Below are 23,159 nucleotides of genomic sequence, written 5' to 3'. Positions count from 1 at the left end.
CACGGTGCCCAGCCTGGAGTTTCTTATAAAATCTTTTGTTGCTCACTTTCATCCAGAGACCTGCTGAAGTCAAAGAGGTCAAAGAATTAGAGAGAATACCAAGAAAGGTAAAAAGTGTTCTGCTTTTCACCAATTAGTGATACCTTCAATCTGCAAAACACTGCCTAAGGCTCTTGTTTTACTGCATCATAAGAAAGTTTAGGTTGGAAGTAATCAGTGTACGATAGAGAATAATAATTTGAAAACTACCAAGCTTCCTTTCAGTTTCATCTTTCCAAGCTGAAAAGTTCTAGGAGCTTATGGAAAGGGTCAAAAAGGATCCATGTAGGTATGTTTAACTTCTGGAGGACAAAAAGTGTACCCCTTTACATTTGGAAAACTAAGTAGTTGTAGGAACATGTAAAAACTTTACTTGATATAGTGGTTGTAAACTACATAATTCTTTACCGTAAATGGTAGACACAGGAAAGAAAAGAAGTCAAATAAGGATCAGCTAAATTTGGGTTTGCATGATTTCCTTGATAACCCTTTATTATTATTCTAGAAATATTTAGGGAATATTGCTAACTTTTTAGACAGCACACCCTCCTCTAAATATTCCTTGGTTAAAGTTTGAAAAGATCCTCCATATATGCGATTTCCTTAAGTTCTGATGGGCAGTGATTTTGAAGTCTTGATGGGCTTTTAGGTAGACTTTCCAGTGACTGGCTAATCATTGTTATATTTGAATACCCCAGAAAAGGATGAAAGCTGATTTAGAGTAAATCACATATAGTTTTCATAGATATTAATATTTTTTGATAATGAATCCAAATAAGGTCTTGATTATCCAAAAATGATGGTGAGAACATTGAGATAGCTAGTTGAAATGAGAATATACTTTCTCCCTACTGAGTCAAAGCCTTGTTCTGGTGACAGTTTTTCCTATTATAGGTTCTGATCAAGGTGGTGGTAGGAGATAACACTTGTTGCCGACTATAATTTTCAGGGACTCTAAAATGACTTAGGAACTGAAAAAACGTAAGGCACGTAGAACAATTATATATAGTTACAGTACATGTATCTTTTAACAATGGGGTAGTTTTTGACATTCCTAATAATTAGCTTCTAGTAAATATGAAAACGTTTATGAAATCTATAAAAAATAGATGATTCTTTTAGATTTTACTCATATGGCTTTTTAATAGAAAACATGATCTAATCTAAGAAAATAATTTTACTATATTACAAATGCTAGCAAAATTGTCTCTGCAAAACTAGAGAGAGATGAAACATTTTTTTCCTAATAAGGTTTGAAACGATAAAAACTAAAAATTTTCATTGAAAGCTCTATAATGCTTCATGATAAAGTTAGAACAGTTTTATCAGAATCCATCAAATTCTAGTGGATTTTCTTATTTATGGATGTATTTAAGATTTTCTCATTCAATACATACATACACACCAATATAAGTGATGCTTCACTTGCGAGGGTTTTGTTTTTCCCTGCCTCTTTTTTTTTTTTTTTTGAGACGGAGTCTTGCTCTGTCGCCCTGGCTGGAGTACAGTGGCGCAATCTCGGCTCACTGCAACCTCCACATTCCGAGTTCAAGTGATTCTCCTGCCTCAGCCTCCCAAGTAGCTGGGATTATGGGCATCCACCACCACACCCAGCTAATTTTTGTATTTTTAGTAGAGATGGGGTTTCACCATGTTGGCCAGGCTGGTCTCTAACTCATGACCTCAGATGATCTGCCCTCCTCGGCTTCCCAAAGTGCTGGGATTATAGGCATGAACTACTGCGCCCGGCCTTCCCTACCTCTTAATATGAAATGACCTTTTACAAATTATCGTAGCCTGGGGAGCAATAAGAAATCAGGATGGTCCTGTCTAGGCAAAAACTTCATTTGCTTAGGAATTCATGATTCTCCCTTTTTATTTAAGGCAAATGCCCTGCTTTGTCTACTGTGATGCTTTCCTTTTGGGCAAAAAGAACTTAATAATGCTATTTGCCTCCAGTCCCCTGTAACGGAGTTTACCATCAAATGATGACTGACTCTTTTGCAATTATGTAATATAAAACTGTGTATGTTGTAAAAATCAATCATTTTAACCTTATCTCCAGCTTTTTCTGCATACTTTCTCCCCAAAATACTGTTGACATTTATTTAAACAATGGTAGTGAAATAAGATTAACATTTTTTGAGAATTTCATGATAACCCTTGACATAATTGAACATTAAAACCTTGCAGAGCCAAGTTTATAGATATTAGCTTTACACAAAAGCATTGTTTCAATAACTATTTTGTTGAAGGAATTTGGTCAAGAAAGCTTTCTAAGTACATTTTTTTTTTTCCATATAAGACTCTCAAATTTTCCTTTTGGTACATCTACCTCCTTGTCCCAAATAATTAATGAAGAAAACATAACAAAAATGTCTGCATCTTCCATTCTTGCCCCTAGGGGCCATTAGCTGAAGCATCTGTTTCTGACTTAACATCTTATAGACCAGGGGTTGGCAAACTTTGTGAAGTGCTAAAGAGTAAATATTTTAGGCTTTACGGGCCACATGGTCTCTGTCACATATTGTTCTTTGTTTTATTTTTGGTTTGGTTGTGTTTACAAGCCTTTCTAAATGTAAAAATGATGCTTAACTCAGAGGCATACAAAAACAGGAAGCCAGCCGTGTCAGCAGACGTTTGCAACTCCTGTTATAGACTTAAGGATGAACATGTGGAGATTAGCATTATATTCAAGGTCATATCACTAGTTAGTGTTAGGGAGAGCCACCAGAACCCTAGATTTTTAGGCCAATCATTTTCCCCCATTCTGTCTCTTTTATGAATTTTACCATCTTCCTTCTGGTTGCCATTCTGATTATTATATTGCATTTTTGAGCCACTATGAAACCTCTCTTTTTATTCTCTCTAAGCTTCAAATTTATATACTTGTTTGAATCTATTTTTTTTTTTTTTTTTTTTTTGCTGCTTGAATGGAAGGACAGTATAAATGGTTGTTTAAATAAAATGTTTAATCCAAGGAGTTGGCATGTTTAAATTGGAATGCAGGAGATGTGTTAAATTTCAGACTATTATAACAGAAGCTTCTTTTTTTGTTTTGTTTTATTTATTTGTTGTTGAAACTTTGGCTTTAAGACTTTTCATGTGTATGTTTTATGACTTAATTTTTAAAACTGTTGTAACTGCTTTGGCCTTTGATAGCATTGTTATAGATTAATCTGTTTTAGATTTTTGTAATGTTTATATTTTAAGATGTGTTTGAAATGATTACATTAAACATTCTTTTTGCTTAAAATTATTTTATTTTTTAGGACGCATGGGGATAAATTTCCATCATCCAGGAACAGATAATATTATGGCACTTAACAGTAAGTCTTCATATGAAATATTCTATTAAATTAGCAGTCAAGTTTGCAGCATGTAGTTTCTACGTTCTTGATTGTTGGTTACATTTTAACCTTCCGCTGAAAGGAGTATAGACCATTGTTCTGTACTAGTGGTTCTCAAAGTGTGATCCCTGGACCAGCAGCATCAGCATTGCTTGGGAACTTATTAAAATCTCAGGCCCCATGACAGGGCTATTGAATCAGAAACTTAAGGATGAGGCCCGGAGGTCTGTATTTTAACAAGCCTGTATGTGATTGTGATTCAGGCTAAAGTTTGAAAATTGTTGCTTCAAATCAGGGTTGGCAAACTATAGCTCTGCAAGCTGGATCTGTTTTTGTAAATGAAGTTTTATTGGAATATAGCCACACCCATTCATTTATGGATTGTCTGTGGCTACTTTTGTGCTACAAAGGCAGAGCCACAAAGGCCGAACTATTTACCATCTGACCCTTTACAGAAAATGTTTGCCAACTCCTGGTCTATACCATTGGGTTGGAGGAATGAAGGAGGTAGGTGAAGGGAGAGAGGAAGTGGGGTAGAGAATGTAATGTGAATGAATAAATCAACTTATTTATACATAACTCAGAATTTTTTCATTGTGGTAGATAGCCAGGTATTTCAAGCTGGACATCCAGGGGTCTCCCATTAATGGAATTTGCATGGTATATGTGTCAGCAGCTTTATAGGTTTGAAACAGTTTTGTCAGTATAATTGTTTGATCAAGTTCTAAAGCAGCAAAAACTTACTAACTGGAAAGTCATTATATTAATTAACACCAGAAGAAATAATCTGGGTGGCGTCAGCTCTCCTTCCTAGTGTCAATGGATCAGATACCTTTGCAGAAGAACAGTCTCTAAATGGAAATTGTTCATTTTCAGAAGGACCTATATAAGCCATTGAATCTTTTAGACTTTAAGTTTTCTCCTCTAGTAAATGAGTGATATCAGATTGTCCCCTCTCATCTTCCCAGATATACAAGCTGACTCTCAATACACATGGGAGACATACTGGATAAATCTAGGGTTGTGTACAATATTATTTCTTTCCCTCTTGCTTGAGTAGGTATGTTGAATGTCATTGGAGTTCTTTAGAACAGATTTTAGGTTATCTCTAAAATATATATTTCACATCTCCTTGGTTCTGACATGCAACCAATGAGTACTGCTGAGGACCACTGGCAGTGCTTGATGATGCAGGTCCTAAGCCTCTCCACGCATATTTTTTTCTAGATTGCTAGTATCCCTGCCTTTTGGCAGGGTTAGGGGGATGGTCTTAGAGACAATAAGAATTCCAAAGTATCTACCTCTAATTTTCTAACTTCTAAATGAAAGGTCACTTTAAATTTAGATTATGCTGCCTCTAACTTTTTTTCTAGTGCGATGGGAATTAATAAACATGCTTAACTTGCTGAACTTGAGCAATAATTAATTGTGAAAAGACTTCAGTTAGATTATGGGATTTAAAGTTGAATGTAAAAGAAAAGAACAGTATGGTAGTGTGTCTGCCTGAAGGAATGAGTGCGTATCTCAGAAAAGACCTAATTGACATGATGTGAATCCTCTTCTGCAAGAGGGAGAGGATACAGTTTGTGATTTTTTGTGGGAAAAAAATGGAGCTAAAAGACATTTTTCTTTTTAAAAACTTTATTCTCTTTGGTTTGATTTTCTTTAATTCTCTGCTTTTAAATCCAAGATTTCATTTATGCTCTTTCCATTTTGTTCATGTTGTGCAATCCCCTGTTTAGCTTCAATTTCTCCAGTCCTTGAGAGAAGGGGGCTGATTAGGTAATCTTAATGATCGTTTTCAGCATGAAGATACTGTTATTCTGTAATTTTTTTTAAGTACCAAAATGGCCATTTTGCTGATACCTATAACAAATGTTGATGAGTTACACATAGTTGCAACAGATATCAGAGTGCATCAATCTTTGAATGTCTCTGTGGTTGCTGCCCAAGGTCAAAGAACCTTGTTCTCCTTAAAATAAACCATTCGAACAACCAGAGTTTGATGTTTACATTACCTACCATCAGTTTTCTTTCAAGTTGACTCCAGCTTGAGATGATCAGAACAAAAATATCCTCCATAGTAGGTACTTGTGGGACCTGCTGGCTTCGACAAATTTGCTGGGATAAACCTTGTTTTCCTTTTTGTACAGTTGATCCCAGCCCATCTGGTGACTTACATATGTAGCATATGCACAAACACACACCTATTATTTTTGTCTTCTTTTTTAAAATACATATGTATTTTTTATATTTTGTAGAGATAAAGTGTTGCTATGTTGCCCAGGCTGGTCTTGAACTCCTTGCCGCAAGCAATCCTCCCACCTCGACTTCCCAAAGTGCTGGGATTAAAGGTGTGAACCACCACACCTGGTCTTTCTTTTTATGCCTACCATTTGTTGCCCTGACACTTTTTGTCCGTGACTGGTCTATCCTTCTTCCTTTCTGTCAACCTTCATGTAGGAATAATTGAGATCTCTGGGCGCGGTGCCTCACATCTGTAATCTTAGCACTTTGAGAGGCCGAGGTGGGCAGATCACTTGAGGTCAGGAGCTCAAGACCAGCCTGGCCAACATGGAGAAACCCCGTCTCTACTAAAAATACAAAAATTAGCTGGGTGTGGTGGCGCATGCCTGTGATCCCAGATGCTCAGGAGGCTGAGGCAGGAGAATCGCCTGAACCCAGGAGGCAGAGGTTGCAGTGAGCCAAGATCACGCCACTGCACTCCAGCCTGGGTGACAGAGTGAGACTCCATCTAAAAAAAAGGGAATAATTGAGAAGAAGTAACAAATCCTGAAACATTGTTAATTCAGAATTGTGATTATCGAAGGGACTAGGTTGAAGTTGAGGTGTATTTTCGGAAAAGAAGGGATTGGCTAAGAAAATTATAGCAAATTGAGACAGTTTAAATTTTTTTAAAAAAGAAAATGCGAGTCAGTTGTAGTTCTTTCTTTCTTACCCTTTTTTGCTATGTGAAATTTGTGCTTCCTAGGTCTCTATGGAAAGCTGCCATTCATTATGTTTCCCAAAAAATCTTCCATCCTTTTTTTACTTTCTTGACCTCACCAAAACCTGTGTCCTAAAGATATGGCCTCAGTTCTCCTGACTTTATGGGAAAGATAGATGTCATAATATACATTCTTCTCAGTACTACTTTCCAGCTTTGAGTTGGCCAAGTTCCCATTTTTTGGTGTTCCTAGTGCATGCCCTCCAGTTATACCTTCCTCCGAGAATCACCACTGCTGACATCATCTAGAAGACAGAAAATGAAGCTTGGAAGAGAAAGATAGGATACCACTATGGAAGACAAATAAGAGTTACCAGTAAACCTTCAGACATTTAGGGTGTGGAAAAATTGGCAAGGTTTGTGTAAACCAAAGAGTCTACTGACTTTTCCTGTTCAAGACCATGAATCTATTAATAGTAAGAATTGGCAGGCCAGCCTTTATGGAGGAACCCAAGAGGCACATTCCAAATTTTGGCCTTTCTCAAAATATTAGGTCCTCAAGTATTACAGAATATAGAAGGGGAGGTAGGGGGAAGAAACTCCAATCCATCAGTAAGACCTGCCACTTGTCCAATATTTCCAAAATAAAGTTAGTTCTGAGGCAATATACCCCTTCTACTTAATCAGGTAATATATTTTTTCCTAACTGTTTAATAATTCTGCCCATTTTATTTTAATCTTCCTTACTTTTAAACAAAAACACTCGACGTTTGCATAATGTATTTTAATTTTTCCCATTGGAGAAGGAGGCTGCTAAGAGTTCTTCTAGCTACATGTGTAGTAGTAGTTCTACCATCCGTATTTTTCTAATACTAATAGTAGCTTGTGTTTCCTTTTTCTTTTTCTTTTTTACATTCTAGGTCAGGGATGTCCAACCTTGTGGCTTCCCTGGGCCACATTGGAAGAATAATTGTCCTGGGCCACAAATAAAATACACTAACACTAATGATAGCTGGTGAGCTTAAAAAAAAAATCTCATAATGTTTTAAGAAAGTTTACAAATTTGTTTGGGCCACATTCAAAGCCGTCTTGGGCCACATGTGGCTTGCGGGACGCAGGTTCGACAAGTTTGTTCTAGGTGTAGAGTTGGTTTAGCATTCGTGGTCTTGTGTAGGATTGATGCCTAACTTGGTGACTTTTCCTCTATTATGCTGATCCTTAGAAAAGGATACCGGTGCCTCCATGATTCGTCACATAAACCAAATTTATGTTCAGATTAATGTTCAAAATCAGCATGCCTGGTCTTTACTCCATTTAACTGGTCAGTTCCTCTTTTTCCGAGTAGAAAATGGGCTTGGGAAAACAGATAAATATCAGAAAGTTGCTTGATAGGTACAAAAGCAGAAACTGGGAATAGTGTTTCTTAAGGAATAGTATCATTCAGTTCTAGGAAGATGTCTTCAAAGCAGGCTGGAAGGCATGTGAAACTTGAAGATGCAGCAATGAATTAGCAAAGCCAAAGGCGTCATCTGGAGTTAGGTAGATCCCATTCCCTCTTTACAAGCTATATGGCCTTGAGGGCACATTCTTAACTCCTCTTTGCCTCGATTTCTTCACCTGTAAAATGGAGATAGCAATCAGTAAAGTGGTTATATATATATTTTTATAAAGCTTAGCATAGTGCCTGATTTGTAGATAATGCTCATATGAGCTGCTATTGTGAATGTTTGCAACAGGCTTATTATTACCTTTAAAGATCTTTCTTTCTTTACATATTAGTTTCAAAAGTATAAGTTTATCTCACATTGGTTACATTTAGGTAGATGCTTTCCTGATAGAATTTAAGACAGCACACCTGTTAAGTCATTTGGTTACATTTATTTACTTATTTGGAGACAGAATCTCACTCTGTTGCCTAGGCTGGAGTACAGTGATGTAATCTCGGCTCATTGCAACCTCTGCCTCTTGGGCTCAAGCGATTCTTCTGAATCTGCCTCCCGAGTAGCTGGGACTACAGGCACACGCCACTATGCCTGGCTAATTTTTTGTATTTTTTGTAGAGATGGGGTTTTGCCATGTCGCCCAGGCTGGTCTCGAACTCCTGAGCTCAGGCAGTCTGTCTGCCACGGCCTCCCAAAATGCTAGGATTACAGCTGTGAGCCACCACGCCCGGCCACGTTTAGATAGATGCTTTCCTGATGGAATTGAAGACAGCACACCTGTAAGTCATCACATAAGCTAGCATAGCTGTATTGAGATGTGGTTCCATTTGTTTTTGTGTGAATCTTTTTCTCTGGATGAAATACTTTCTATTACTTGACTTTGGAACATGCAAACGTGCACTGTCTTTGGATCCTACTGGCCTTTCTCAGTTGTTAAATATCTTGTGATGTTGGCACTTTAAAAAGTGTCACACGCTGCTGTTTGGAATGTATTAATAAAATGATACAGCCACTTTGGAAAACAATTTGACAGTTTCTTGCAAAGTTAAACATACAACTATCATATGATGCAGGAGTTCTCCTGGGAATTTACCCAAGAGAAAAAATGAAAATGTATGTCCACACAAAGACATATGTGCGAATATTCAAAGCAGCATTGTGGATAAACAAATTGTGGTACATCCATACAGTGGAATACTACTTGGCAAATAAATAGGAATGAACTATTAATACATGCAGCAACATAAATGACTGTCAAAATAATTATGCTAAGTTAAAAAGCTAACAAAAGAATACATACTAGATGATCCTGTTAATATAAAATTCTGGAAAATGTAAACTAATCTATTGTGACAAAATACCACAACTTCAAGAAAGGAATTTTTGTAGTAACATTGTCTTCTTTTTTCAGAGGACAAAATTGAGGGCTTAGATCTTGGAGAATAAGTCATGTGTAATGATGGCATCTAGTTGAGCAAGTTTCTGAATCTCCTTAAGCCTTTGCTTGAAAACCTGTAAGTGGGCAGTTAGGATATTTACTCTACCTCATTGTTTTTGTGAGATTCAGATGAAGTAAGGCACACGTACAAATAGGGTATTATTACTGCTACATTTGGGAAGTAGGAAGCATAGTCTTACCCAGAGAAGATACTTCTAGAGAGTTAATTTTTCTTTTTTTGAAGATCATAGCTTTGTAATATAACAGAGATTCAATATTGTTTAAATTAAACGTTTTCCTGCCATTCCTTTTCCGAGATCTTTGATGTAATTAGAGTCTGTTACAAGTTATAAGGAGATAAATTAGAATTCTGAAGTACCACTTCCCTTCTGACAAGGAAAGATGATTGTTTACCCTCACTCTTCCTTATCAAAGTTTGTAACTTTGCAAAATTGAAGATTCCTAGAATAAAACCTAAGTAGTTTGAAGACTTAAACTTTTGATATCTTTCTTCTTTATTTTTTCTGTATCTCATGAATTGGTATATAAACATTTTGATATCTTAAGCCAAAAAAAGACACTCACCTCTTTAGAAGCTCTGAGGTCATTGATTGTTAAACAGTGTATACATAGCTGATACACCAAGAAACTTGGAACTTTAGGTTATTCTGTTTTCTACATTTTCCTCTTATTAATGCCTTGAAAACATTTTAGAAGGTTTTGCTTATATTTCTATTTGAACTGAGGGCTGCCAGTGCATTTGTGGAATCAAAAGAGGCAATGTGAAAGGGCATTGACATGAACATTTGTGTTGGGCAGAGACTCCTGTGTGGCTGCAGAGCCTCCTCTTCCCCCTCCCTTTTATCCTCTGCTGGGAGTGAACTCCTTGGGGAGAGGCTCAGCTGAGAGGAAGTGGCAGAGAGGGAGCTGAGCACATGATGCCAGAATGGGAATAAAGCCAGCTTTGCTAGAATTCCAAATGGCATTTTCCAAAATTTGAAGAACACATTGTTGTTTCTGTTCACTGTGAGTGGATATAAGTAAATAATTTCTTGGTAGGATAAAAAAGTATAGTAAAGGAATGATCTTGAGATTCTCAGATTAAAGACATTTTGTCTGAGAATTTTTAACTTTTTGAAGACAAGATTCAGATTTTCTCTTTCTGTCTGAACAGGTTTCTATCTGAACAGGTTTAGAAATAAAACTAATATATGGTTGTGCTATGAATACGTTGTAAAGGATGGCTAATTTAAAAATGAAAAAATTAAAAAGCAGAATTGAATATTTTAAGCAGCCTCAGTACATTTGGCCAATGCTGTTTTCATGGTGGATTATGAACATTATATAATCTTTGGGAAAAGTGAAAGTAGTACAATTTTTAGAATAATGACAACTGCCTCACTGCATCTCTCCACTCACACAGCAACCGTGTAGCCCCCTAAGCTGCAGTACCATGACTAACCATGATGTCAATTTCATATGCTGATCCTCACAACAGCAGTGCACAAACATGCCCCAAATATTTTAACAGAATTTAGCTCTTCCTTAAGCTGTCTTTTCATAGTAAAAACAAAACAAAAACACCCAATGTTAAAACCACGTAATAAACTTACAAACTTGAAAAATTAGACACTTCAGATAGATAGGCAATAAAACTTCATATTATGAAAGCAATATATTCCAAGTTTCAAAGATTTGACAAGTTCTGTAGAGTATCTTTCATCAGTACATGAAAACTTCCAAACTGCATGATCTTCTGCCAGGCAGGACTGGGTGCTATTCGCTGGTTTGAGGTCGAATCCATTTCAAGGCATGTCGTGGTGGGACATTAATGGTGGGATGGTAGAATGTGCAGTCCGGTCTTGTACACTGAGAGTTAAACCTACAGTGTTTTGGATGATAGAAGGGACATTCCATCTTCTTACAAGCAGGGAAGTAACGGCAGAGCTGACTACTGGAAGGTGGTGCTGGTGGTGCAACTGCTGGTTCTGCTTTTTAATTTTTAAATGAATTTAGTTTGAAAAGCATGATTATACAGGCCTCTCAGGCTGAGTGCTACTTTGGTAAAGTTCCTAGTTTTCCTGCCTTCTGTGACAGGATGAATGAGGTGGGTATGGACGGTGGAGGCAGCTGGAATGGCAAGTGCAGAAAATAGGAACAGTTCTATACAGTGCTCTCATTTACTAATAACATAATGCCTTCTAAATAATTTTTTTGGGAAACTACATTATCACAAAATTATACAAATTTTTTTACAAGTATTTACATACTGTATCTGAAAACAGACTTTAAAGTCACAAGATTATAAATGTACATATATATTCTCACATTCTGAAAAATAACATTCTCAGAATCCACAGAAAATATACTTAGTTACTGCTGAAGATAATTTTTGAAATGTAAAAATTAGACTTAAATAGTATATTTTAAATGACAGAACTATAATTACAGAGATCAGATAGGTAAACTGCAAGATAGATAGGATGAAACTTTTGGCCTACTGTATTACTTACAGAGTTTTTTTTGTGTGTGGTTTTTAAAACTGTTAAGGCAAGAAGTGTCAAATGCTTTAGAGTTAAATAACAGATCACTGATTTCAAAGACTTGGTGTATAGTGTTAAAAATTAAAGCTTAAAAGGTGGTTAGAAAAGTGGATTAATGCAAAAGGGGTAATAAAGACTGCAACATTCTCAGGACCAAATTAAACTGCTAAAAAAAAAAAAAAGTTCATTGACTTGCTTAGTCGTATACCCAAATGATGATAAACCTACATGTGCAAAGGCTCACGTTTAAGATTGTCAAGCCAGCAGTCTACTGTTGTGTTGCCATTGCTTTTCCATTGGGAGAAGAAAGAATTAACCAGTCATTAAACCATTTGGTAAGTTGCACTTTGCTGTGCTGATCCCACAGGAAAGGCTTGAAACACGAGAAGCAGCAAAGACAGAGCACACAAGTGCATAAGGCTATTGTCTTCGGCTTGGGTGAAATGACAGTTCCTCTTCATTCTAAAGGTTTACTCCATTGAATTTAAGGCATTTGTTCATTCCAGTGTTGAGATGCTTTGCATCTCTGCAGAAGAAAATTATTTTAAATTGTTTAAATATCTGGAAATACTTTTAGCTATCATTAATAGTTTTGTTCTGTTTCACTATAAATTATAGAACAAATGGGAAACAAGGGTTTAATTTAGTTCAGCCATTTTACAAGGAAATAAAATACTAAAATCTGAAAAAAAAATGAAAAAATTAGAAGAATAAGTAATGTTTCATGACTTCCAAGTACTCAAATTTCAAACCATTGTAGTTGGATGCTGCACATGAACATGGTAAGGGACCTAAGAGATTGTTTTGTTTTGACTTTCTCATTTTACAGACTGGAAAGCTGAGATTCAAAAGGCTGTAGGAATTGGCCAGGGTGATATGGAGCTAGGAGCAGAGCCTCTTGCCTCCTGGTTGAGGGTGGTACCTTTTGCTTTAGATACTTAGTTGTTAAGAGTACATTATTATTATTATTATTATTATTATTATTATTTACTACCTTAGCACAAACATGCAAATTCGGTGTCTTTGGGAAAATAGTTTCTCTATTGTTATTATTTGTCACCTTGTTTATGCTCTGAATGCTTAGTAAATTCTCTTTTCCTGAAAAATAGAATGGTAAACCTAGTTTACATGGCCTAATATTGAATATTGTCAATAAGTGAAGTCTGAAATGTTCTTGACTGACTTTATTGCATTTTGGAAGAAGTTCTTTGTATTTGTGAATGTGTCTAAAGTGACAGTATTGGGTAGTTCTAACCAAATAAGGAAGATACAGAAAACTCAAAATTTACTTACTTTTCCCTGTGGACTTCCCTGTTTTCTCCACTTGTATAGGCAGTGGAAACTGGACTTCACATTTACAGCATTCACCCCACTTGTAATTAACTATTTAATGTTGGTGTTTTTCTTTAATGTGTATGTTTCAAGAGGGCAGAGACTAGCTTTTATTCACAGTTGGTCCCTGGCTTGAAGTATAATGCCTGGCCTGTTGAATATGCACTCAATATGGGTGATCAGAAGAGAGAGAAGGAGGACTGGGAAAACATCTCAGTGTGACTGTGAAAAGCACAGTCTAACAGTCTTAGAGAATATCCAGTCCACCTTAATTTCTTCCTAAAAGATGTGCTTTAATTCTTCCTTTTGAAAGATGGTTATAACACATATAGATCTAGCAATGAACAGTTTACGAAGTGGTCTCACAGACCTCTGCTTTTGTAATGCTTACTATGATGGTTTTTCCAGAACATGGAAAAAAATCCACTTTTCTTGAGCACCAACTTTACCCCAGGACTATTCTCTTATCCAGACAAAACATGGCCATATGATAGAGTAGTGTGTGAAACTGAAATGCAGTTTTTTTCTCCCTTTCAACTTTTAGGTTCAGGGGGTACATATGCAGGTTTGTTACATGGGTAAATTGCATGTCAGCATGTTGCTAATGTCATACAGCCAGCAAATAGCTGTATAAGGTTTAGACACACAGATTATTCTGCCAACCAGTTCCTAATCCAGTGTGATTTTTACTCTTTTGGATGTTCCCAAAAGGTAACTTGGGTTTCATTTAACTCCTTTATAACTATTGAATAAATGATACTTTATTGATTGTGGAGAGTCAGTATACTTCCACACATGTTCAGTGTTACTTTCAGAACATAGTCTCCTTCAATAGCAGCAGGAATTTTAAATGACTTCTTTTCTTCATTACCCTCCACACACATACACTTTTGTTATATGAATAAAGTTTTGTGTTTTTTTTGTTGTTGTTGTCTTGTTTTTTCAGCTGAATATAGTAGAAACAGTGCAGTTTGAGGTAGGGAGGCAGACAGATCTGAGTTTAAACCCCAAATCCATCACTTATTTGCCATGTGACCTTGTGGCAAGTTACCTGTGTCTTTTATTTTTTATTTTATCTTTTTAAATTTTTTGTAGAGACAGGGTCTTGTTAAATTGCCTAGGCTGGTGTTGAACTCCTAGGCTCATAAGATCCTCCTGCCTTGGCCTCTCAAAGTGCTGTGATTACAAATGTGAGCTACTGCACCGAGCCTGTGTCTTTTATTTTAAATGGACACTTTAACCCCTCTTTACAAATGGTAAGGTTAAGTGTGTAGTGCTCCTAATACCATATCTGGCAAGAAATATACACCAAGGCTGGGTGCGGTGGCTCACGCCTGTACTTCCCAGCACTTTGGGAGGCCGAGGCGGGTGGATCACCTGAGGTCAGGAGTTCAAGACCAGTCTGGCCACCATGGTGAAACCCCATCTCTAGTAAAAATACAAAAATTAGTCAGGCATGGTGGTGCATTCCTGTAATCCCAGCTACTTGGGAGGCTGAGGCAGGAGAATCGCTTGAACCCAGGAGGAGGAGGTTGCAGTGAGCCGAGATCACACCACTGCAGTCCAGCCTGGGCAACAGAGTGAGACTCTCTCTGGGGAAAAATAAAGAAGTACATACCAAACAAATGTTAGTCTTTGTTTCTTCCCTATTCTACCCCCTTTCCTTTGTTTCCTTTTGGGTTCACACTAATTCTCAACTCTAGTTATACAATCAAAACAGGAGCCAAAATAGAAAACACCCATGCCTGAGAGACTGTAATTTCATTGGCCTAGGGTGAAATCTGGTTGGGGGTGGAGGGTGGGCAAGGGATATGCAAAGGACCAAAATTAGATGTGTGTCTATCTTTATTTGAGGATGAACGAATCAAGTAGTATCGGGACTATGCTGTGCATATCGTAGTGTTCTTTCTTTTCCCTCAAGACTTGGTCTGCTTTTATTGTTCCCTGAAGTTTTCCCAAGTCCAGATCAGAAGAGGAAGGTGTTTTTGAAGGATCAGGGCAGGGCTGATATGAATGAGCAGCTTCTCCATGCTACTGCAGCCCTTCCAAAATGTCCAGGTCAATTCCTTGTCATAACTTTGTTCTGTGAAGGAACTCTCCTTCCCACATGAGAGGAGCCTTGTTGATAGAGAGAAGACAACACTGACCAACGGGCCCAGCCTTTGGTTCAGCTTAGGCTCCTGAACACACCAGCACCCATTTTGTTTACCTTCTCTTCTTTCTGTATTATTCCTTATATTATTTGGGAGTTCAGAAATGTAGAACTAGCAAGTACTGGCTGTCCTGAACAGTGTAGGAATTGAGTCTTTATATACAGTTGTAGAAATCTCATGAGATTTTTGGCATAGTGGTTCAAAGAAGATGGTTTGTTGAAAACAGATGCCAGATATTTGAGTGTGTACCACTGTAGTAAGCAATTTCAGACCTGAATTGGACAGATTGATCAGTATAAAATACAAAATACTCTGTTATGTGATTACAATTCTTAGAACTTTCTTCTTTCCTTCTCTCTCTTCAACCTTCCCACCCTCTCTTTCTTCCTCTCTCCCTCCCTCACTTCCTTCCTTTCATTCTCCATCTTTCTCTATTTTCCTTCCTTCTTTTCTCTTTCTTTCATCAGTTATTGTTTCATTTAGCAATGTGCTACTGAAATAAAAGCAAGGTGGTTATTAATTATTCTTAGTGGAATGCTGTCAGGTCACTAGTATGAGGGTGCATAAACATCACCTGATGTAAGTGGGTGTGGATGCCCACTCTCTCCAGTAAGGTATAGCAGTATTATGTAGAGGAATTGTTTACTGAGGTTTGTTTCCAGAGATGTCTTGTCTGATATATACATTTTTAATTATCTTTTTCTGTTTTGATGAGGAATTTAGGAAATGAACTTGGAAATTCTAGAGTGATTACTTTGATAACATGTTATATATTGAGAAGTTGTATTAGTATCTTATATGTTAAATGTAATTTAGAAAGTAAATTAATACTAAGTATGTGGGGACACTGAAATGTGGTATAGCAAATCCTTGAGCTTGCATTTTGTACAAGACAGGAAGAATAATAATAGAGGAAATGGACAATGTGGACTAGGGGTTTCCTAGGGAGTAGAAGAGACTAGATGTCAAGGCATGCAGGTATCAAGATTTTTATACTCTCTGAATAGGTGCTTACTTGTAATGATAATACTGGAAGAGTAGGTTGAATTGGGATTACTGGAATGTATGGGTCTGATATATGGAACAGTGAGAATGAGGATCTGAAAGATGGTTGGGGCCAAATAATGAAGGGCTTTGGATGCTTCATGAGAAGCTTAGACAGACTAGTATTGTCTTAGTGGAAATTAGGTTTATCCAAAGGAGAATATTCAGGCTGATATGGAATATGGAAAATGATTTCTTACAAAGAATGCTGAATTGACTAAAAAGAGTGAATAAAAAAGAGAAAACCAAAAGGTGCTAAAGTAATGGCCCCCCAGTAAAAGTGGGATTAGGCTGGGCTCTGTGGGTAAGAACAACAGGAGAGTGTAAAAAAGAATTTTGTAACAATAAGAATGGTCCTACCATGGAGTATACAGATCTTTGGTTTTCTAGTTGTGTTCTATGGAATGCCAACATCCAAGAAGGTACTTTAAGTGCCACTGTGGGAGAAGGATACCCAACATTTGGGGCCATGGGTCCTTGCCATGCTTGAACTTGAACAGCCTTGCTTTAATACATTGTCTTTACTGGAGGAGAGAAGGCTCTGCTACTGTATTCACCCATTCTCACACTGCTATAAAGAACTGCTCAAGGTCAGGCGCAGTGGCTCACACCTGTAATCCCAGCACTTTGGGAGGCCAAGGCGGGCGGATCACCTGAGGTCAGGAGCTCGAGACCAGCTTGGCCAACATGACGAAACCCTGTCTTTACTAAAAATACAAAAATTAGCTGGGCATGGTGGCAGGCATCTGTAATCCCAGCTACTTGGGAGGCCAAGACAGGAGAATTGCTTGAACCTGGGAGGTGGAGGTTGCAGTGAGTCGAGACTGCACCACTGCACTCTAGCCTGCGCAATAAGAGCAAAAACTCCATCTCAAAAAAAAAAACAAAAAACAAAAAACAACAAAACCTGCTCGAGACTCAGTAATTTATAAAGGAAAGAGGTTTAGGCCAGGCACGGTAGCTCACGCCTGTGATCTCAGTACTTTGGGAGGCTGAGGCAGGTGGATCACCTGAGGTGAGGAGTTCGAGACCAGCCTGACCAATATGATGAAACCCCATCTCTACTAAAAATACAAAAATGAGCTGGGCATAGTGGCATGCACCTGTAATCCCAGCTGTGTGGGAGGCTGAGACAAGAGAATCGCTTGAACCTGGGAGGCAGAGGTTGCAGTGAGCTGAGATCGCACCATTGCACTCCAGCCTGGGCAACAAGAGCAAAACTCCATCTCAGAAAAAAAAAAAAAAAAAGGGCAAGAGGTTTAATTGACTCACAGCTCTCCATGGCTGAGGAGGCCTCAGGAAGCTTACAATCATGGCAGAAGGGGAAGCAAACACATCCTTCTTCACATGACAGCAGGAGAGAGAAGTGCCAAGCAAAGAGGGGAAAGCTACTTATAAAACCATCAGATCTCGTGAGAACTCACTTCACTATCACGAGAACAGCAGCATGGGGGTAACCAGTCCCATGATTCAATTACCTCCCACTGGGTTTCTCCTATGGCACATGGGGATTATGGGAACTACAATTCAAGATGAGATTTGGGTGGGGACACAGTCAAACCATATCAGCTATTTAGAAAGAAGTTTGAAAAAAACACACTAGAATAGGCTGAGAGACTTGAAGCAAGCCTCTTTATTCTTTTATCTCATACTTTTTATCTCATAATATCTTTATTAAGGTATTCTAGCAGAACCAGGTAAAAACACTTTTCTATTAGCTCCAGAAATAAATCCTGTTTTGCTTAAGGTACCTGTAGGTTTCTCTGTAAGATATTGAAAGCAGTGAAACAGAATGTTGCAGAAGTTCAGTTGTTGAGAATACAGGATATATTTTCTTATGTTCCTAATAACAACTAAATTTTCTGACCAATCCACAAAAGTACCTATAGGCATGTATCATTTTATTGTGCTTCACTGTATCATGCTTCATAGAATTGTGTTTTTTATAAATTCCAAGTTTGTGGCAACAGTTGTGCTGTTTTTCTAACAGCATATGCTCACTTTTTTTCTGTATATCATGTTTTGTTAATTCTCACAATATTTTAACCTTTTTCATTATTACTATATCTGTTATGGTGATTTGTGATCAGTGATCTTTAATGTTACTATTTTATTTTATTTTATTTTTTTGAGACAGAGTCTCACTCTGTCTGCCCAGGCTGGAGTGCAGTGGTGCAGTCTCAGCTTACTGCAACCTCTGCCTCGCGGGTTTAAGCAATTCTCATGTCTCAGTCTCCCGAGTAGCTGGGACTACAGGTGTGCGCCACCACGCCTGGCTAATTTTTGTATTTTTTAGTAGAGACAGTGTTTCACTATGTTGGCCAGGCTGGTCTCAAACTCCTGACCTCACGTGATTCACCTGCTTCGGCTTCCCAAAGTGCTGGGATTACAGGCCTGAGCCACTGTGCCCACCTTGATGTAACTATTGTAATAGTTTTGGGATGCCATGAACTGCGCTTGTAGGAGATACAAACTTAATTGATAAATGTTGTGTTCTGTCTGCTCCACCAGCTGGCCGTTCTACTGTTTCTCTCCCTGTCCTCGGGCCTTCCCATTTTCTGAGACACAACATTGAAATTAGGCCAATTAATAACCCTAAAATGGCCTCAAAGTGTTCAAGTGAAAGAAAGAGTTGCACATCTCTCACTTTTAATCAAAAACTAGAAATGATTAAGCTTAATGAAGAAGGCATGTTGAAAGCTGAGACAGGCTAAAAGCTAGGCCTCTTGTGCTAGTTAGCCAAGTTGTGAACGCAAATGGAAAGGTTCTTGAAGGAAATTAAAAGTGTTATTCCAATGAACACACTAATGGTAAGAAAGCAAAATAGTCTTATTGTTGCTGTGGAGAAAGTTTTAGTGGCCTGAGTAAAAGAACAAACCAGCCACAACATTCCCTTATGCTAAAGCCTAGTCCAGAGCAAGGCCCTAACTCTTTTGCATTCTGTTAAGGCTAAGAGAGGTTTAGAAGCTGCAGAAGAAAAGCTAGAAGCTGGCAAACGTTGGTTCCTGAGATTTAAGGGAAAAAGCCGTCTCCATAACATAAAAGTGCAAGGTGAAGCAACAAGTACTGATGGAGAACTACAGCAAGTTACTTACCCAGATTTAGTTAAGATAGTTGGTGAAGGTGACTACCCTAAACAGCAGATTTTCAGTGTAGGTGAAACAGCCGTCTATTGGAAGAAGATGCCATCTAGGACTTTCATAACAAGAGAGGAGAAGTCAGTGCCTGGCTTCAAAGGATAGGCTGACTCTCTTGTTAGGGGCTAATACAGCTGGTGACTTTGAGTTTAAGCCAATGCTTATTGACCATTGTAAAAATCCTAAGGGCCTTAAGAATTATACTAAATCTACTTTGCCTGTTCTCCACAAATAGAACAACAAAGCCTGTATGACAGCACATCTGTTTAACAGCATGGTTTACTGAATATTTTAAAACCACTGTTGAGACCTGCTGCTCAGAAGAAAAATACTCCTTTCAAAATATTACTGTTCATTGATAGTGCACTTGATGGAGATGAACCGGACAGTAATGTTGTTTTCATGACTGCTAATACGTCATCCATTCTACAGCCCATGGATCAAGGTATAATTTATACTTCCAAGCCATCTTGTTGAAGAAATACATTTTGTAGGCCAGGTGTGGTGGCTCATGCCTGTAATCCCAGCACTTTGGGAGGTCGAGGAGGGTGGATCACCTGAGGTCGAGAGTTTGAGACCAGCCTGGTCAACATGGTGAAACCTCATCTCTACTAAAAATACAAAAATTAGCCGTGCATGGTGGTGCACGCCTGTAATCCCAGCTACTTGGGAGGCTGAGGCAGGAGAATCGCTTGAACCCAGGAGACGGAAGTGGCAGTGAGCCGAGATCATGCCACTGCACTCTAGCCTGGGCGACAGAGTAAAACTCTGTCTCAAAAAAAAAGAAAAAAAAAAGAAATACAGTTTGTAAGGCAATACTTGCCATAGATTGTGCTTCCTCTGATGAACCTAGGCAAAGTTGAAAACCTTCTAGAAAGGATTCTTTATTTTAGGTGCCATTTAGAACTTTTGTGATTCATTGGATGAGGTCAAAATATCAACATTGACAGGAATTTGAAGAAGTCAGTTCCATTCCTCATGGACAACTTTGAGGGGTTCAAAACGTCAGTAGAGAAAGTCACTGCAGATACAGTGTAAATAGCAAGAGAACTAGAAGTGGAGTCTAAAGATGTGACCAAATTGTTATAATCTCATGACGAAACCTGATGGATGAAAAATTACTTCTTATGTACAAGCAAAGAAAGTGGTTTCTTAAGGTAGAGTCTACTTGATGAAGATGCTGTGAACATTGTTGAAATGACAGCAAAGTATTTAGAATATTACATACATTTAGTTGATAAAGCTGTTGCAGGGTTTGAAAGGATCGAATCCAGTTTTGAAAGATATCCTACTATGGGTAAAATGCTCTTAAACATTGCATGCTACAGAGAAATATTTTGTGAAAAGAAGAGTCAATCGATGTGGCAAACTTCACTGATCTCTTTTTTTTAAGATATTGCCTCAGCCACCCCAACCTTCAGCAACCACCACTCTGATCAGTTAGCAACAATCCACATGGAGGGAAGACCTTCCACCAGCCAAAAAAAAAAAAAAGAAGAAGAAAGTGACAACTTGCTGAATGCACAGATGATCATTGAGATTTTTAGCAATAAAGTATTTATTTTATTTTATTTTTAATTTTTTCGAGATAGGGTCCTGCTGTGTCACCCAGGCTGGAGTGCAGTGGCATGATCATGGCTCACTGTAGCACTCAGCTCCTGGCCTCAAACAGTCCTCCCACCTCAGCCTCTTAAGTAGCTGGGGCTACAGGTATGAGCCACTGTGCTAGGCAACAATAAAGTATTTTTTAAATTAAGTTATATATATTGTTTTTTAAGACATAATGCTACTGTGCACTTAATAGACTACAGTATAATATAAACATAACTTGTATGCGCTAGGAAATAAAAAAATTGTGTGACTTGCTTTACTGTGATATTTGCTGTATTACAGTGGTTTGGAACCATAAGGCTGTAATATCTCTGAAGTATCCCTGTATTTTAATTCATAATCTAACAGTTCTAAGTGTAATAATTAGTAGAAAACAATAATGTTGTGTTAGTAATAATGAAATAAAATTTAAAAAAGAAAATTGGGGTGAGAAGTTTATTTTCTTAAATTTTGGATTGTGCTGCTGAAAAACAGGATAATGGAGGCTGTGAAAATTCTGAAGAGAATTTCTGGGTACTTTCAAGGTCTTTATAGATTTGAAATACTGATTCTTCAAACTTAGTGGTTAAGAGTAAGGGTTTTTCAAATGTTTACCAACTGGTGAATGGATAAATTATAGTTTGTCCATACTATGAAATACTACTCAGCAATAAAAAGAAACAAAATACTTATACATGTAACAACATGAATTAATCTCAAAAACATGCTAAGTGAAGGAAGTCAAACATATTGGTTTCATTAATATGAAATCATAGAAAAGGCAAACAAAACTATGGCGAGAAGGGAGATTAATGCTTGCCAGGAACCATGAGTTAGGGGAGGGGATCAACTGCAAAAGCACACAAAGAAATTTTCAAAGGTGTTGAACTGTCATATCTTGATTAGAATGGTGGTGGTTATATGTCTATAGATAATTATCAAAATTAATCAGATCGTATACTTAAAGTGGATAAATTTTATTGACTGTAAATAATACCTTGAGTTAAAGTAGGTGCTTTAGAGCCAGACTAAACCTGGATTCAGTCCCAGCTCTGCTGCTTAGTAGCTGTATAACTTTGGGCCAATCATCTTCTCTGGACCTTGGTTTGCCCATCTGGAAATGTGTATAATGATAGCTGCCTTGAGGATTAGAAGATGTATTAAGTACTTAGCATATGCCTGGAACATGATAAATTATCAGTAGGTTATTATTTTACTTTTGATAGTCATTCTCCTTTATAAAATATCCCAGTAATGCTAGTATTTTGCTTATCAGTCATTAGTATTACTTTTTAAGTTTGCAAATACAATGGAAAGAAGATTTTTCTGAGAAGAATGTGTAAGAGTAAAAGAGAAGGGAAGGAAGGAGTTTTAAGACATCCAAATGCTTAATGTGTACAAAACAAAAACAAAAAAACAAACACTTAATGTGAATGTAGCAGATGAATATATATCCTTCCCCTTCAAGCATCTTTTTTACCTGCTACTTTCATATTGTTCATGGAGAAATTGATCTTTTCAATTAATAACTTGCCTAGTTTGAGAAATGCTATCAAACATCAAACATTGGGTTAAAAGTATCTTATCTGCCATATAAGTCAAAGATATAGGAGGAGCATTTAAAGACAAACCCCAGCACTCCTGCCGTTTAAGAATTTATAGTCTAATGAGGGAAAGGGGGACATTTTGATTCAAACTTTAAGGTCTTAACCCATCTTAAGTGAAATTTTTTCTATGGCTAATACTCCAAGGGAAGCTGAAAGGGAACATTAGATGTTTGAATAATTTTATGATGCCTACTGAAATGGTGATTCAAAAAATAAGTTGCAAGGTGTTTCTTAAAAACTGATTTTATCAAAAGGAAAGTAATTTTTTTTTTCGCTCTTGTTGCCCAGGCTGGGGTGCAGTGGCTCAATCTTGGCTCACTGCAACCTCCGCCTCCCGGGTTCAAGCGATTCTCCTGCCTTAGCCTCCCGAGTAGCTGGGATTACAGGCATGTGCCACCATGCCCGGCTAATTTTGTATTTTTAGTAGAGACAAGGTTTCACCGTGTTGCCCAGTCTGGTCTCGAACTCCTGACCTCAGGTGATCCACCCGCCTTGGCCTCCCAGAGTGCTGGGATTACAGGTGTGAGCCACTGTGCC

General features: G+C 37.7%; 1 protein-coding gene across 15 annotated transcripts in view; it reads left to right on the top strand.

The window, feature by feature from the left end:
* The window catches only part of CPEB3 (cytoplasmic polyadenylation element binding protein 3), a 243,816-nt gene that overhangs the window by 106,718 nt on the left and 113,939 nt on the right, over window positions 1–23,159 (top strand). For 14 of the 15 annotated variants that reach the window (XM_019035038.4, XM_055352480.2, XM_055352478.2 and 11 more), the window contains one exon: window positions 3,312–3,368. The exons of the other annotated variant lie outside the window; for it this stretch is intronic. In XM_019035038.4, coding sequence (XP_018890583.1) covers window positions 3,312–3,368 — 57 coding nt within the window. The remainder of the gene's footprint in view (window positions 1–3,311; window positions 3,369–23,159) is intronic. 15 annotated transcript variants of the gene reach the window in all.

The sequence above is a fragment of the Gorilla gorilla genome, chromosome 8 (assembly GCF_029281585.2).
Source record: "Gorilla gorilla gorilla isolate KB3781 chromosome 8, NHGRI_mGorGor1-v2.1_pri, whole genome shotgun sequence".
Lineage (NCBI taxonomy): Eukaryota > Metazoa > Chordata > Mammalia > Primates > Hominidae > Gorilla > Gorilla gorilla.
The sequence above is the reverse complement of the archived record's forward strand: the minus strand, read 5'-3'. Positions and strand labels throughout refer to the sequence as shown.